This window comes from Mesoplodon bidens, assembly GCF_964165515.1.
Source record: "Mesoplodon bidens genome assembly, chromosome: 10".
In the NCBI taxonomy this organism is placed as follows: Eukaryota; Metazoa; Chordata; class Mammalia; order Artiodactyla; family Ziphiidae; genus Mesoplodon; species Mesoplodon bidens.
Window position 1 is genome coordinate 82,371,715 of NC_138172.1, and position 16,069 is coordinate 82,387,783.

Consider the following 16,069-nt stretch of genomic DNA (forward strand, 5'->3'; position numbering starts at 1 on the left):
CCTGCAGACCCAAGGGGTGCTGCCAAAGGGGGAGAGCTAGGCAGGCGGGTGGGGAGGGTTGACCCCGGCAGAACAGCAGTTGGGCTTTTGATGAAGACATCATCAGATGTGAGCATTGCACAATTCTGGGAAAGTTACCTAATACCGCTGATAAAGGGATCAAGTGTCAAACGGGCTTTCAACAGAGCAGGTCTCAGCTAAAAGCAAGACCCCAGAACTGCCAACTGCATGAGGACAGAGTGGGAGACATGTAGCTGGGTAGCTGCTCACGAAGCAGAAGAGCTGAGGTGCTGGCTGAGCACCAGCCCCGCCTGAGGCCACAGTGACGGGCTGCATGGGCGCGGGGAGTGCCCTGCAGGCACAGTGAAAGGGAGGCTCTGGTGTGGACACTGGATCCTCGGAGTGCAGGGTGATCTGCCTGGGGTGCTCACTATGAGGGACTGAGCTCCCAGGGGGTCATCTGGAGGGGGGGCATTCAGGCAGAGCTGGACACTGCAAGGGTCACCCGGGCTCTGAGAGCCTAAGATATGCAAAGCCTGGCCTGGGCCCCCCAGACCCTGGAAGGGGCAGTGGGGACGCTGGTCTCAGTCCTGGAGCTACACACTGACACTTTGCTGCCAAAGGCCTTTATTGAGTCCCTGGGGCTGCCTGGGGCTGCGTGCGGGGGCTCGGGCACGGCAGTGATCCAGGCGTGATCTTTCCCTGGCTCTGGCTCCTCCGGGGAAGATGGGAGGGCAGCCCTTACACCTGGCAGCCCTGCGTGCTGTACTCCTGGAAGAAGCTTCTGAGCTGGGCGCAGGCTGCCCGCTGGCGGGTGCTCTGGCACAGGCGCTCCGAGGGCATCTCCTCGATCCAGCTGTTCGAGTCCAGCAGGTACTGGGGGCTGCAGGGGCGAAGGGGCAGGCAGCAGGGGTCAGGAGGATGGTCAGGCGGAAGAGCCCGAGGCACCTGGCTTCTGAGGGGACACAGGATCAGTTCCCTCGTGAGGCGTGAGGAGAGCAAGAGGCCGAGGGGCCCAGAGAACTCACTCTCCCTTGAGGTCATGCGTGGTCCCGTCCAGACCCATGATCAGATATTTTTTCCCAGGTTCCAAGTGAAGGCGGCAAGAGGCTCGAACCAGGAAGTTTCTGGTCTGACCGGCAGTGGCCTTGGCATCCTTGGCTGAGGGGAGAGCGTCCACAAGAGTTGTCAGAGGGGAAGAGAAGGGGTTGGACAGCACTGGGGCCAGGGGCTTTGTGCCGAGCCTCTCATTTGACCCTCACCCCTCCCGATGGGGAGGTGCGGCTGCTTTCCTGTTTATGGACGAGCCCAGAACTTCTAAGAGGCTGAGGGGATTTGAGCTCAGAATGGCTGAATTCTCACTATTCCAGGCATGAAGGCCCCAAAGCCAGAGCTCAGCTCTTCTGTGTCCCTCCAGCCCCGCCCACTTATCTGTCTCCTTCTCACTGAAGTGCAGGACTTGGGTGATACTGGTCTCAAAGAGGCGGAAAGCAGCTCTGCTGTCTTCTCGGAGAACCTTAACCTGGAAGCCTATGGGGGTTTAGGAGAAGGGAGGGAAGTTAGTCAGCCCGAGGCTGAGAGGGCTGTAAGTCAGTGCAGAGCCACAAGGCTGCCCATGGGCCTGAGAGGAGCAGGCACAACCAAAGAGACCCTGAGGATGGGTCAGGGTCAGGGCCGGGGCCCAGGCGGGAAGACTGACCGTAATCCACTCGGGGAAAGTAGCAGGCGAACTTCATCCTGTAACCTTCCATATCCTGCCGCCCCTGCTCCAGGGCCCGGCGCTGTCGAGGGCACTTCCCTGAAGTCAGGGGCCCAGATGAGCGAGTGCAGGCCCCAGCCATACCGTCTTCCCACCCCTGCCCCTGGGCCCTGGGTCTCACCCTCAGCACACTGGCAGACGTCACCAGAGCACAAAGTGGACAAGAGTTTGCTCTTAGTTGGTGCCCCGTAAAACACAGAACATTTGTGCTCTGGAGAAAAAGCAGACCGGGGCGTTAGGGCGCAGGCCTCCCCTCTCTGCTCTCCAGTCCCATGGAGCCGCAGGACTTCCCTGCCACCCTTCCCTGCCACCTATCCCAAACCTCCCGAGTGTCCCCGGTGTGCTCACCCGGGTTGTAGTAGTCATACAGGACGGCGCTGGCTGGCTGCACCAGCCCCACGGCCACATCCTGCACAGCTCCGAAGCCCACGCACTCCTGGGACATGGGGACCTGGCGTGGGCGGGGGGAGGGCAGAGAGGTCAGGCACCCACCTCTGGGCCCTGCGGGCTGCTCTGATGTATTTCCTTGGCCTGTTCAGTTCCGGTTGATCTTATCGTCAGTGTCCTTCACAGTTTGTTACCTTCCAGCCTCCGGATTTCTAAAAACTGCTCCCCAAGGTCTCTGGTGACTTCACTGCCCACATGGTGACCTCATCCCAGTCTCCAGAGCCCTGGGCCCCTCTGCAGAGTCTCATATCGTGGACACATTCTCCATGAGACGCTCCCTAAGCTCGGGCTTAGCTTCCGGACCAGCCCTGATTCTGACCTGGTCACTTCTGACATCCCTCTCCCTCCCTCCCAGAAGCGCAGTCCCCAGCCCTGGCCCTCCCCCTCCTCTGCGCTCCCCTCTGGAGGTCGCACCGCTCCCTGGCTCTCCCCAAACCCTTCAGACTGGCGATTCCCGAACCAAACTTTCAGCCTTACTCTTGCATTGGGATTATTGCAGGATGTATTAAATTCGCCACATTCCCTCTGCCTGCTCACCCTCTTGACAGCCTCCCTTCACTGATACAACTGAGGTCTGCCTTATCTGCCATAACCTGACAGCAGGTGCTCCCACTCGGCCCGTCCTCCACGGCCCAGCCGTTCATGTCCAGGCCCAGCCCCCTCTCTTCATGCCCACACTGGTCCAGTCCAGCCTGGTATCCCGCGGGTTTCCCTCCTAAGCTGCATGGTCACCTCCCTGACTTGAAACCCTCCTGGTTCCTCATTTTCCATTGTGTTCAACCAGACTCTTCTGCCTGGCTTCTCAAGCTAATAGGGTCTGTCCCCTCTGCACACACAGGGCAGGGAGGGTCTCCCCTGACCCACAAACACTTGGCTAATGGTATCACAGCATTAACCCGCCTTTTTCACATTTTCTCCAAGACGTTACAGTAAATGTTAAAAAAAACTTTTGAGGGGGGCTTCCCTGGTGGCTCAGTGGTTGAGAGTCCGCCTGCCGATGCAGGGGACACGGGTGCGTGCCCCGGTCTGGGAAGATCCCACAGGCCGCGGAGCGGCTGGGCCCGTGAGCCACGGCCGTTGAGCCTGCGCGTCCGGAGCCTGTGCTCCGCAACGGGAGAGGCCACAACAGTGAGAGGCCTGCGTACCGGAAAAAAAGAAAAAAAAAAAAAAAAAAAAACTTTTGAGGGCCGTCAGAGGGTTGATAACTTTGTGTTAGCCAAATAAGGCTGTGGAAAAACAAAAACAACTCGTCTAGGACCAGCATCATTTTAAAAAACAGAATACACTTTAATATCAAAAACAAAACAAACACAAAAACCGGGAAGGGAGACAACAACAACGAAAAAACAAAAGCAGCCCCTCAAGTTGAATAAGTTCAGCTTTACAAAAGGCTCACCCCAAGCACTGGCACTGGCCCCCAAGCCACAAGGGGCTCAGCCCCTGCCCGCCGACAGGCAGCAGGGAGCCTCCCCGGCCTCTGCTCCGGCCACTCCTGTCCTGTCTCCCTGCTCACATCACAAGTTCTCTCTAAGCGCACTAGACGCTGATACAGCTGCCTCCTGGGAAACCTCTTAACACGAGCTCAGAAAACCCGGTGCCGTATGTGCCCCCCTCTGTCCCCCTCCTTGCTCACCGAGTCGAAGTACAGCAGGACGTGGGGCCCCTCGGTCTCAAAGTGACTCACGTAACGGTCAGAGAGGGAGGTCAGCTGTGGGGAAGGAGAGCTGGTCACAGGGAGGTAGCCCTGGGCCCCCCTGCACTGAGGGGCTCAGCAGCTGGGGTGCTGAGGGGACGGCGCAGGGCTCCCGAGGGCACAGGCGCCTCTGGGTGTCTGGCCACACCTTCTCCAGGTCCGCCCGCAGGGCATGGAATCCACTCAGGAGGGTGATGTCTGCGATGGCCATGCCTGACAGCCCCACCTTGCCATTCTGCCTGTGGAGACACATGCCCTGTCGTCTGGGTCGCCCTGTGTCAGGCTGTAGACACCCAGCCCCAGCCTTGGGCCAGCCCACAGCACGCCACTCACCCAGTGCAGCCCCCAGAGCTCACCAGATGCACACGGTGTACTGCACCCTGGATTCCTGCTCTTCAGCCACCTTGGGGGCCTCCCTCCTGCGGCGGCTCCTCCGTCCGTCAAACAGCTGCAGGGGTGTCACGGGCTGGGAATGGGCCCCCGGGTCATCCCTGGCCGGAAGGTCCTCATACTCATAGTCCTCGTAGTCCTCATTGGCTTCCACTGCGCGGGGACAGCACCGTGGCTCAGGCCTGGCACCAGCCCCTCAGGGACCCACGGCCTCTGACCCCAACACTCACTTGTGTACTGGACGTGGCCCACGACCGTCACTTCAATCTGAAGATCCTGGCAGGTCGTGTTCCTCATGTCCATGACATTGTAGGTATGAAGGACCTGGCTCAGCAAGGGGCGGGGGAGGACACGGGACAGTTGGGGCCACAGGCCTCTCTCCAGAGCCACACCGAAGGGCACCTCCCTGGGCCAAGGGATTTGAGGCCTCCGGCCCCTTCTCGTCCCCATCGCGGACCAGTCCAGAAATACGAGTGGGCCCAGGTGTCGGGTTAGACGGTGAGACAGAGTGGGGAGCGGGGACCTGGCCTGGGGGTGAGCACTGTACGTGGTGCACAGAGGACGCTGGAATGGAAAGTTCAGGAAAGGCTTCCGACCGAGGCTTGAAGGAGGAGAATGAGTTTGTCACGTGGGACAAGAAGCAGGGGAAGCACATTCAAGGGCAGGAGACCTGTGTAGACGGGTGGATCTGGCTGGCTGGGGAGGTGGGCAGGGCTGGGGTGAAAGCAGAGGAGGAGGTACTGGGGTCATAAGGAGGGGCTCGGGATGGGGGGGGCACTAAGATGGCCCCCAGAGTGGCAGCTGGGCTCCTGCAGGGAAGGGACTCCATCAGCCAGATAAGGGGACCCAGGAGGAAGAAGGAGTTTGGGGCACAACCATGTCTGAGGTGCTGTGGGACACAGGGGCCCCGAGCTCAGGGGAGAGGCTTGGGCTGAGGCATCAGGTGTTCAAGCATCAGCACTGAGGGGGTGAAGGGGACAACACGCACCCAGAGAGGGTGGAGACCAGAGTGAGGGGGACACGCCCAGGACGGAGCACAGGGAACGCCAACCCAGGGGTCTCTTCCTCCTTCCCCAGCCATGAGGTCTGCCGGGAGGTGTCCCACTGAACAGCCCGGCTTCCCCCTGCTGGGCCCGGGCGGCCCATGCTGCCAACTCTCACCTTCAAGGTTCCTTTGCTGTTTCCTCCCACCTTCACATTAATCTTGCTGCCCAAGGAAAACTTTTGGAAACAGAAAAGGGAAAGAGATGTCAGAATGGCACCCTGTCGTTCCGACTTATCTCCTCCCTAAAAACAACCCCAACTCCTCTCCCCAGCTCGCTTTTCCACAACGTTTCACCTTCACCTGCATTATCTCACTGCCATCTCCTAAAAACCCCTGTTGGGTAGACTCTGCATGTTTCATTTTCGGATCAGAAAAATGAAGCGCAGAGGCTAGGTGACTTTCTACAGGTAGCAGAGCCAGTAAGTCTTCCCACAAAGATATCAGAGAGAGGTGCCGTGGGGATTCTGCAGGGCTGGGGGACAGCGGGTGGCTTCTGGTCTGGCCGAGGTAGGCGCAGGTGTCCTGGCAACCCAGGTGAGGGAATGGTTCACCTGCAGCTCCTCCTCCAGCCCCTGAACTTGGTGGTTGGTCAGCTGCAGCACGTGGGACTTGAGTCCACTGCGGCCCATGGAGCTGAGGGTCACGTTGAGCCCCTTCTCCTCAGTGGTGTGGGACGCGATCCAGTACGCAGACAGGGCATCCAGGGCCATCACCGTGTCCTGGGGACGATGGGCCAGGACTCAGGCACTTGGTCTCAGGACCACCCACCCCCAGAGCCCCAGGGCAGCCCCTACCTGGGTGCTGCGGAATCCACCTTGGAAGCTGCCCTGGCGGGTGAGCCAGGATGCAGCCTGGTCGACCAGCTCGCCCTTGCCCTCTCGAAGCAGCAGGTGCAGCAAGCCGTAGGCTGTGGTTTCAATCCACAGGGCCGGGGCCTGGGGCACGGGGTCTGCCGGGCTGTGAGGAGCCAGGGTGGGCGACAGGACGTTGCCCTGAGAACTGGTGACTGAGCCCCAGTACAGGTTATCTGCGAGTGAAAGGAGACCCGCAGTGAACAGGGGGAGGATCTTAGCTGCCTGGCCCTTTGGCGCTCCCCCCATCAGGCTCGCCTGATTCTACCCCAACCATCCCTGCTTATGCTCTGATTCCCTCCGGGCGTCTTCACTCGTTCAGTTTCTCCCTTTGGACACACTCAGGGGTCTCAAGGTTCTCCGAGCCCCAGGCTCACCGCCAAGGCCCCCTCACCGCCAGTCTCCTGGGCCATGGCCATGAGGTTGTTGTGGGCAACATCCCGCAGGTCCTCAGGGGCCTCAGTCAGCGACAGGGCGTAGGCTGTGATGGCGGCTGCGTGGGACCCCAGGAGCCCAGAACCTACTTTTTCCCCCAAGAAGGTGTTTGCGCTTGAGATGGAGTTTTCCTAGAAGAAAGTGGGGAGGAAGGTCTGCGGGCTGGACACCTGGATTCCTGAGGAGAAGGGGGATCAGCAAAGGGCACACACGTTGGGTGCCTTACCACTCTCTTCAACTGCTCTGAATTCTTGTCCGGGAAGACGGCCAGCCCATGATGAAGGGCGATGACCACAAAAGCTGTGAGTGCCACAGTCTCATCATTTCCCACTAAGCCCCCCTGGGTGAAGGGGGGAGAAAAGGAGACGTCAACCAGGAGGGGGAGGGGCAGGGAGCGCCTTCCCTCCTGTGCTCCGTGGCCCGGCCTCCCAGCCCTGTACCTGCATGCCCCTGTGAATAACTGGATGGGGGTCGTGGAATGACCCATCAGCCAGCTGCTGCAATAGCAGCCACTTGGCCGTCTCCTGCAGCTTTTCAGGTGAGCCGCCCACCTGTTCCTGGGCCAAACTCAGGGTCTTCAGCACAAAGGCCGTGAGCCTATAGAGGGGAGGAAGGGAGGCCTAGGAGTAGGGACTGGTCCCTGTAGGGGACGTGGCCCCGCTCCCCCAGGCACCTGGTTATTGACTTACCCCCCCATCGCACCGACCTCTGCCCCCACCAGCCCTAGCCCCTGTCAGAAACCCAGAACCTCTCTCCCAAGCTCACCAGGTGCTGCTGTCCCGCTCTAACCAAGCCCCATAGGAACCATCTGGTTTTCGAAACTCCTGGATCCGCGTGTAGCCTTGGAGAGGAGGGGCAGATGCTGAGGTGACACTGACTCTCCTGCTACTTGTGCTGAGGCCACGCTCCCCATTTCCACTGGGTACCCCCTCCCTTCCCCACTCTAGCCACCTAGGCTGCCCATCTTCCATTAACTGCCCTCTCCTGGCCCCCATTCCTGCTTGCCGCTGCACCCAGAACCTTTCTGGATCAGATCCACAGCGTGGTCCTTCATCTCAGGGGGCAGCATGCTCCACTGCTCTGTCTTGTCCAGGTAGCGGGAAGCAGCCAGTGTTGGAGCCAAGAGGACCATGGTTTGTTCCCCGCAGCCCTGGGGAAGCCTCAGGAGGGAGGCCATGCCTCCCGGTGACAAGGCCCCCTCAGAGCCCAAAGTGTCCAATGGATCTGAGGCTATAAGGGAGGGAGAGGGTTGAGGATCAGAGAGCAGGTCTGGGGGCCCAGGGTCAGAGGGTCATGGAGTCATGCAATCAAACAGGGGTCTGCAGGTTTCACATGAATCCAAGGGTGGCCACTGGGAAGGGACTGGAGGACACTCCCACCTGTGACTCTAACAAAGCTCCTGAAATCTCCATCAGGGATAATATTGGGATCAGAGATGCCAGGAATTTCCAAGGTCCGGCCTCGGGGGTCTGGGGAGATGAGAGAAGTTGGCAGTCTGTCCTGCTGTCCATATCCCCTGCCCCCTACAAACCCCTTAGGACACTGATGGCTGGGTGTGGGTGTCACTCACTCAGGGGGTTGAGTTCATAGACAAACTCCTCCCTGTGAATGGCCCCTTCATTCTGTCTCGGAGGAAACATAGCTGTGAGAGATCACACAGGCTACAGCCTGCCCCTCCCAGCGCAGACTCCTCAGGACTTAAGAGTTTGAACTTCAGGGACAGAGTTGGATCAGAATTGTAGAAGGTGCAAACAGACCAAAGCACTGAGTTTGGGTGTTGAGGCTCTGGCCTGGCCAGCAGGGAGGGTGCCAGAATGGGGGGTAAATCTGGGAGCCCAGGGACCTAGATTCCGGGGTGTTCCATTCACCTCAATTTGTAGAACCTTAGATACTGCGTCCCCCACAGGGAAATCCAAGGATCCTCGAGCCACCACTTTCAGGGACACAGCAGCGGCCGCTATGGGCACCACAGAGAAGCCAATGGGCCGGGCAGAGCCCGCAGGGACCAGCACCTGCTGGGCGAGCCCTCCGCCCCCAGCCAGGCACAGCCCCTCCACTGGGGACACGTGGACGCTCACCTGGGGGCAGGAAAACAGGAAGGGCCAGCCCAGTTAGGCTCCCCACCCTTCACCTGCCCCAGGCCCACCTCCACCAACACCGTGTGCTCAGCCCCCGAGGGGCCTCACGGTCATATCTGTATCCAGGTAGTTGTAGAGGACAGGCCGCAGCTCGAGCTGCTCAAAGCGGCGGACGGAGATGGGCAGGCGGAGGTGCATGTGGAATTCACGGAACACTCGGAGCCGGGCCGGGGTGGCCACACACAAGCCTGATGGAGAGAGGGGGCACATATGAGAGGCCTGGGGGCATCCCAGCCGCGGGGTCCCAGGAGTGAGGGCCAGGAGCTGCCCCAGCTCCCCCCGCCCCCGTCACCCCACCCCCGCCCGCCCCTGCTCTCTGGCCTCGCAGCCCCGGCGCATGGGGTGCAGACTTCTCCAGGTCTCTGCTCCTACTAAGAGCAAAGGACTAAGCAGGGAGCCTGGGTCAAGGGGGCATGGAAGAGGGAGGCCATAGGTCCAGGCAGGGTGACCGCACCTGTGCTTTTGGACAGGCTCACGCCATGGATTTCCCACGTGGTCAGAGAGTCCGGGAGCAGCTGTCTCAATCTGCGTGGTGGGAAAGGTGAGAAGCCCTGTCACACGCTGAGCTGCCCCAGACACAGCCCAGAGACAAGGCCGGGCCCACCACACGCCCTCACTGGGAGAAGTGGTCCACTGCTTCCACTTTCCAAAGCCAGTTCTCAGGGAAGAAGCTGCGCACAGGGATGTCATCCTCGTCGATCAGGTCCTCCTCCTGCAGGAGCTCCTTGGCTAGGGACCACAGTGGAGGGCAATGAGGAGGGGGCCCTTCTGCCCCTCCAGGTGCCCCTGCCAGTCTCCCGGCCCCACTCAGCCCCTCACCTCGAGCAAGGCCCACCTGGCCCCTCACCCGGGCCTTCTTGCGCAGGCCCTCAGCAAACTGGCAGCAGGACAGGAAGGGCTCCCGGCAGGCCGGCTGCTGCACACGGGCCGCCCGCTGCTCACAGGTGCGCGCCATGGGCAGCCGCGTCAGCCCGTCCTGGCAGCAGCGCTTGGCTATGGGGGAAGCGTACTGGCCCACTGCAGGGCCAGGTGAGGGTGGGCACGAGGAAACAAAAACGAGACACACCTCTTTGCCCAGCCTGACCTCTACATACACAAGGACTCACTCTGAGAGACTGGGAACTCAAGAGAGGCCAAAGGAGAGAGCCTCCGGCCCACCCACCTTCGACCCCAGAGCTTGGACCTCTGGCCCCGACACCATATCTTGGCTCTCTCAGGAGCACAGGAGCCAAAATGCAGACCCGCACCTGACCCTTGGGCCCAAGTGTGGAGAGCTTCACAGGCACCCACAACTCACGCTTCTCATGAACCGCCTTTTGGAAGCTCACGTTTCTCTTTTTCCGGACCTTTGTCTCCTTGGGGCATCTTAGACCTGGTAGAGAGCAGGACTGCAGCCAGCTGTGGGGTGCAGGGCCTCCCACCTCCCCTCCTTGATCCCCTCGCCCGGCCCAGCCCTGCCCACCCCTCCTCTTCCTGTCTTACCCCCTCAGGCCCCTCCTTCTTCTTCATCTTCCCACCACCCGCTCCCCTTCCTCCTCTGTTCTCACCCTTTCTGACTGGGGTCAGTTGGTCTCCATCTGAAAAGGCCAGACCAGCTGCCTCGAACGCCTGAAGGGCACTGTCCCCACCCCCAGGACCACAGCCAAGGTCATAGCTGTTCATAGCTTCGAAGACCTGGCGAGGAAAGGCAGAGATGTTGCAGAGACAAGAGTGGCTGTAGGCACGATTGGCCACTCAGCTGCAGGTGAGAGGGCAGGGTACAGACAAGTACGAGAGACACAGAGGCCACGGGGGCCAAGGCTTCAGCGAGGACTGGGATGAGTCCATGAGTGAGATCGACCTGCTGGCCCAGGGCCCAGGGCTCAGGGCAGCAGGAGGGTGAGCCATGGTGGGGGGGAGGGAGGATTAGGGAGAGGGGCTTGACAAACCTTGACCATGTCGAGGGGTTTGTGGGACTTGCCGCCCACAGCATACAGAGCCGTGTCCACAGCTCCCAGGGCCACCAGGGCTGGAGAATCTGTTTGCAGGTTGAGCTTTACAGTGTCCCCAGGACGATACTCCTTGCTACCATCCACGTTCAGCTCCAGCTGGCAGAGGCAGGAGGTGGGGGGCAGTCAGAGTGGGGAGAACTTCCTTCGGTCTTGTGCAACTTCAGTGTACCCCAAACTAAATCCATGCCCTGTTTGCAATCACCCTGTCTTCCTCCTCTCTTAACCCCCCTAGCATATACACACACCATCTCTCCCGATGCCAGTTACCTTGCCCTCACAGCCCCCAGCCTGGACGTCCACTCGCAGGGAGTTGGCCACCGGGACGCCCCCATGATAGTAGAAGGCCACAAGGTAGAAGGAGGGCGCCAGGTGGTGGTCCACAAACACGGAGACAGAGGTCAGGTCCCTCCTGGGCTCTCGATGTACAGACACGATCTGGCCCCGGGATACGATCTGGGGCGAGAGCAGTGTCTTCTTCACTGCACGTCCTCAGCCCTGAAACCGCTACCCCACCCCAAGGGTTCTTTCCTGCCTGAGACCCTCCTGCACCCCTGTCCTCCTCTGCAACCCAGCTCATGCACACCATGTAGTAGAAGTGAGAGAAGCTCCCACTGATGCCCACGGCTCGCAGGTTTAGGTTAAGAGTGTCCCTGACTTTAGGGGGTCGAGGATCCAGCCTCTCAATGGACAGAAACCCGGATCTTCTGGACAGGGGGGCTTTCACGGTGAGCCTGCTTATGGCAGAGTAGGGGGAGCCTGCAGACACCTGGAGAGAGGGGCAGGGGTGGCAGGGTCAGTGGCAAGGACCCAGGCACCCAGCTTCTCCCCCCAGCCCGGGAACCCCCTCTCCTAGCCCACCCTCTCCCTTGAGGGGGAATTCTACCGAGAGCTGCACTTCTGAGGTGGCCTGAGGGACAATAATGGGAACAACGACTTGGCCGCTTTCGTCTGTGTTCTGTTGAAAGTCCTGGTTTTTAGAAGTAGATCCAGAAGACAACTTGGCAGAAACTTTGACGGGAATGCCAGAGGCTGGTGAGCCTGACATGTCACGGACCAGGGCCTAGGTAGGTGGGAGGGGCAGAGGGAAGAGCACAGTCAGTGAGACGCTGTGCCCTCCTGACCACCACCGCCCCTTCCCCCCACTGCTCCTCCTCCCCCTTCCAGAAGAAACCTGCAGCAGGAAGGGGGCCCCAGGCACAAGGTGTCGCTTGGTTTTGCTTAGATCCAAGGAGAAGGGAGATGACACGAAACGCCAGGATGTGAGCTCCGCCTCCTCCAACTCCCCTCCTGCAAGACACAGGGCGGACAGAGGTGGAGACAGAGACCTGGGGAGAGAGGAAAAGTAGAGCTCGGGGTGGGGGGTGGCGTTCAAGTGTTTCCCGCCCACAAGGCTGAACTCTTCAGGGCACAAGATGCCTCCTATCCATCTCTATGTTTACTGAGGCCAACGCAGGACACAGCACACAGATGGTGCATAACATGCGTCTGATGGATGGATGATGGATGGGTGGGTGGATGGATGGGTGGATGATGGATGGATGGATGGATGGATGGATGGATGGATGGATGATGGATGGATGGACAGATGGGTGGATGGATGATGGATGGATGGACGGATGGGTGGATGATAGATGGATGGATGGATGGATGGATGGATGGATGGATGGGTGGATGATGGATGGATAGGTGGATGATGGATGGATGGATGGATGGTTGGATGATGGATGGATGGACGGATGGGTGGATGGATGGGTGGATGATGGATGGATGGATGGATGGGTGGATGATGGATGGATGGATGGATGGGTGGATGATGGATGGATGGATGGATGGGTGGATGATGGATGGATGGATGGATGGATGGATGGATGGATGGATAGATGGGTGAAAAAAAATACATTGAGATGGGGAAAGCTCCCCCTTCCCCAGAAACCACCCAGAAATCAGTTGTAGAGAGATAGTCTCCTGGGTTTTTCCTGGCTTTGGGTCTCAGATGAAGGGAAGAAGGGTGGTGTTGGTGCTGGAGAACAGAGGGTCAGCTCAGAGGTCAGACGCGAGGGTCTGGGGTTATAATCAGGGGAAGCCACTCACCTGGAGACTCAATGATCGCTGCTGCAACATAGAGGTGCAGCCCTGGGAGGTCGTTAATATTAATATTAAGCTTCTCCAGCACACCCTGAAACTCAGCCTTTGGGAGGGAAATTCGGCACTGGCCATCTACCAGCTGGGGCAAAGAAGAAGACAGGACAGGGAATGAGACTTGAGTCTCCCACCTCACCTCCTCACCCTCCCTCACTCTCCTCACCTACCCATGCACCCCCCACCCTCCTTCCTACCTTGGTCTGACTCTCCAGCCCGCGAAGGAAAGTCTTTTTACCGTCCTCACCCAGGAGCCCAAAGCGCACATATGCCATCCCCTGCACTGGCTTCCCGTAGATGTACCTGCCACCACAGAGAGATTCGGAGGAGGCTGGGCTGAGGGCTGGAGGAAATAATGGAATAGAGGGAGGAGGCCTGGGGCAAGGGAGGGAAGTGGGGCTCCATAGCACGTTCATACTGAATGGGGAGCCCTGGGAGCAGGGCCCAGCGTGAGGGACCGGAGGGGGAGTTACCTGGCCTGGATGACTACTTGGATTTCACTAAGAAAGTCAGGCGTTGTCAGGATGTAGGGCTTTTCCGGAATGATCTTCACCTCAAAGTTGGGAAGGACTGACCCAGGGCAAATGGAGGGCAGGTCAGACTCTCGTGAAAGGACCCTTGAAAACTCCCCTCCCCTTTGGGCTGTGGCAGCCGCATCGCCCTGCTCCTGCCCTGCAACACCCCCTCCTCTCCTCCCACCCTTTACTCCTTGCAGGAAAGGGGCTGCTTATCCCTCGTGTCTCCAGTTCTCACCATATTTCTTCACCTCAAACTGGGTGCTGCTGTTGGAATCCAGGCTATCTGAGAATCGGGCTGAGATCTTCCAAGTCCCTGGCCTGAGGACAGACAAGGGAGGGACTCAGCCCACTTGTGCAGGAGGCTCACTGAGAGTCAGTGACCCAGGTCCCTAGGAAGAGGACTGTGGGGGTGAACCAGAGGCTCAGGGAGCTCAGGATTGGACCGTGTGTTGGAGGCAGACAGCTGGGGGAAGTGGGAGCTGGGGAGCTGTAGGTGGGGGCGATCTGCAGGAGTTGGGAGCTCACTCTGAGATGTCTGGGATCACAAAGTCATCCTGGAAGATGGAGGAGGGAACATACACCTCCTTCTTCCGCACGCGGAAGCCACGAGAGTTCTGCGATGGGAGTAGAAGGGGTCACGGTCGGAGGTCAGATCAGCAGCCCTCGCCAATCAGGAAGGTCAGCGGTCAGGGACTCACCTCCACCGTGACCGTGAGGGTATCAGTGGACGGACGCATCTTCTGATCCAGAGCAAAGATTCGGTATCGAACTGGAAATGGAGGGCGAGGAGGTGAGCAGGAGGCCATGGGCCAAGGGAGGGTGGGCCCTGAGCCCCTCATCCCTCCCAGGAAACGATGGGGAAGAGAACAAATATTTGCAAAGCAGCCTTCCTGTGGGGCACTTCGGGTTTTCTCACTCAAGGGGCTGGGAAGAAGTGAAAGGCGAGGGCCCTGGGGCTGAGACTCACCCCGCTGGCCAGGGTTATAAACGGGCTGGTCAGTCTGCAGAAAGAGGTGCCCCCGGCGAGAGGAGAAGAACAGGTTGACACCCTGACTGTTTGTCTGTCTGTTTGTTAGCCATGGCGACTGGGCCACCAGCTGGACCTTGGGGGCTCTGTGGAGGAGATGGAGGCGACAGTCCTCCGCACCTTTCATGGAGGTCTGTCAGGAGAGGGAACAGGAGCGGGTCAGAGACAGAGCGGAAGGAGAAAGACAGAGACTGAGATAGAAACAGGGACGACAGCTCGGGTGGGAGGGGGGAAGGGAGGGGGCCAGTGAAAAGACAAAGATGTTTACAAGAAGACAGAGAAGAACAGAGTGGGAGGCGCTGGGCAGCAGCAGGAGGGAGAGGCGGCCAGTTACCGGGAGGCGGAGGAGGATGAAGTCTTTGTCTGAGCTGAGGCTGAAATCCACCTTTGGGGAGCAGAACTCATGAGTTGTTGTGGATGGGTTTCTCAGGAACACGGATCCACTCACTACCTGTCCCGAAGGAGCATCCTGGAGCTGCACCCCGACTGACAGGGGGACCCCTAGGTGAACCACAGAAGGGGAAAACAGGAGCAACCTGGGAAGAAGAGGTGAGGGTCAGCGGCCGGCCTCCCCTCAGGCCCCTCCACCACCACCCCTGAATCAGGTCCCTCTGCGCCTGCTCTCCCCTCGCCAGCCCTGGCCCAGCTCGAGCTCTCCAGCATCCTGTGTCCAGGACCTGGGCTTCTGCAGAGACAAGGCGAAGAAGCCAGATGCCCAGATCAGCCCCCAGAGGAGCCTCATGGCTGGAGGACCCAAGAGGAATCAGACCCGTCTGTCCGCCTGCTCCTTTCTGGTAAACTTAGGGCTTGGAGCAGAGTTGACTCTGGACCTTGCTCCTCCCCCAGCCCAGCTAAACCGGGAAACCACATGACAACCAAGAACTGCAACTGGCCCCAGGCCCAGTATTGTGAGGGGGGCACCCTGGACACCTGGGTCTCTGAGGGAATCTGAAGAAATCACGGCCCAGAGAGAGACTCAGTCCTTCCCTGTTAACCCCTCTCATCCCAATGCCCTGGGCACCTCCACCTACTGCATGTATCGGGGCGTGTGTATGCATATAGCATATACACACGTACATAGGTGCAGGAGGGCCCCGCGTGGCTCAGCAAGCGGCTGGAGACACGCGGCTCCTTTGTTGGTCCCACCAAACAAGGTACTAAGAGACTTGTGTCTTACTATAACCCCCATAAAAATTGAGCTATGCTAGGGCTTCCCTGGTGGCGCAGTGGTTGAGAGTCCGCCTGCTAATGCAGGGGACGCGGGTTCGTGCCCCGGTCCGGGAAGATCCCACACGCCGTGGAGCGGCTGGGCCCGTGAGCCATGGCCGCTGAGCCTGCACGTCCGGAGCCTGTGCGTCTGGAGCCTGTGCTCCGCAACAGGAGAGGCCACAACAGTGAGAGACCCACGTACAGAAAAAAAAAAAAAAAAAAAAAAAATTGAACTATGCTAGGTTTTTGCTTTTTGAAAGCCTCTAACAGAAATTCTGTGGTTTCGGAGATCAGGCACATCCTCAGCATGCCAGAGGGGGAACTGACCTCCGCGTCCCTTTTTAATCTCTGGACAATGAGGCAAAGCTCAGGCCCAACTTTGGCTTTACCTCTACCCCCAAAACGAGGTGCCCGAACACACGTGTCA

At 59.4% G+C, this 16,069-nt stretch overlaps 1 protein-coding gene across 1 annotated transcript; it reads right to left on the minus strand.

Moving 5' to 3' along the window:
• Positions 1 to 610: 610 nt before the first annotated feature.
• Positions 611 to 15,233, minus strand: LOC308624502 (complement C4-A-like). The gene is made up of 41 exons (XM_081247761.1): positions 15,111 to 15,233; positions 14,768 to 14,969; positions 14,374 to 14,566; positions 14,105 to 14,175; positions 13,932 to 14,020; positions 13,642 to 13,724; positions 13,362 to 13,458; positions 13,086 to 13,191; positions 12,841 to 12,973; positions 11,921 to 12,036; positions 11,633 to 11,809; positions 11,333 to 11,515; positions 11,017 to 11,202; positions 10,687 to 10,845; positions 10,306 to 10,432; positions 10,056 to 10,130; positions 9,578 to 9,775; positions 9,376 to 9,487; positions 9,213 to 9,283; positions 8,807 to 8,946; positions 8,489 to 8,698; positions 8,191 to 8,242; positions 8,000 to 8,089; positions 7,641 to 7,850; positions 7,386 to 7,461; positions 7,061 to 7,217; positions 6,847 to 6,960; positions 6,580 to 6,751; positions 6,129 to 6,361; positions 5,886 to 6,053; positions 5,451 to 5,510; positions 4,520 to 4,613; positions 4,256 to 4,442; positions 4,048 to 4,138; positions 3,840 to 3,914; positions 2,108 to 2,210; positions 1,881 to 1,970; positions 1,700 to 1,798; positions 1,447 to 1,530; positions 1,029 to 1,161; positions 611 to 883 (listed from the first exon to the last, which is right to left on the minus strand). The coding sequence occupies exons 1-41, from the start codon at positions 15,173 to 15,175 to the stop codon at positions 742 to 744; spliced, it is 5,223 nt and encodes a 1,740-aa protein (XP_081103887.1). The 5' UTR covers positions 15,176 to 15,233; the 3' UTR covers positions 611 to 741.
• Positions 15,234 to 16,069: the final 836 nt, after the last annotated feature.

What these genes read in the sequence shown, in the direction of transcription:
- LOC308624502 (XM_081247761.1), bottom strand. Translation starts at nt 15,175, where the DNA reads ATGAGGCTCCTCTGGGGGCTGATCTGGGCATCTGGCTTCTTCGCCTTG. An exon ending in GGGCCCCCTTCCTGCTGCAG is followed by an intron (nt 11,810 to 11,920) that starts GTTTCTTCTGGA and finishes CCACCTACCTAG; the next exon opens with GCCCTGGTCCGTGACATGTC. An exon ending in GCAGTGGACCACTTCTCCCA is followed by an intron (nt 9,284 to 9,375) that starts GTGAGGGCGTGT and finishes CCCACCACGCAG; the next exon opens with ATTGAGACAGCTGCTCCCGG.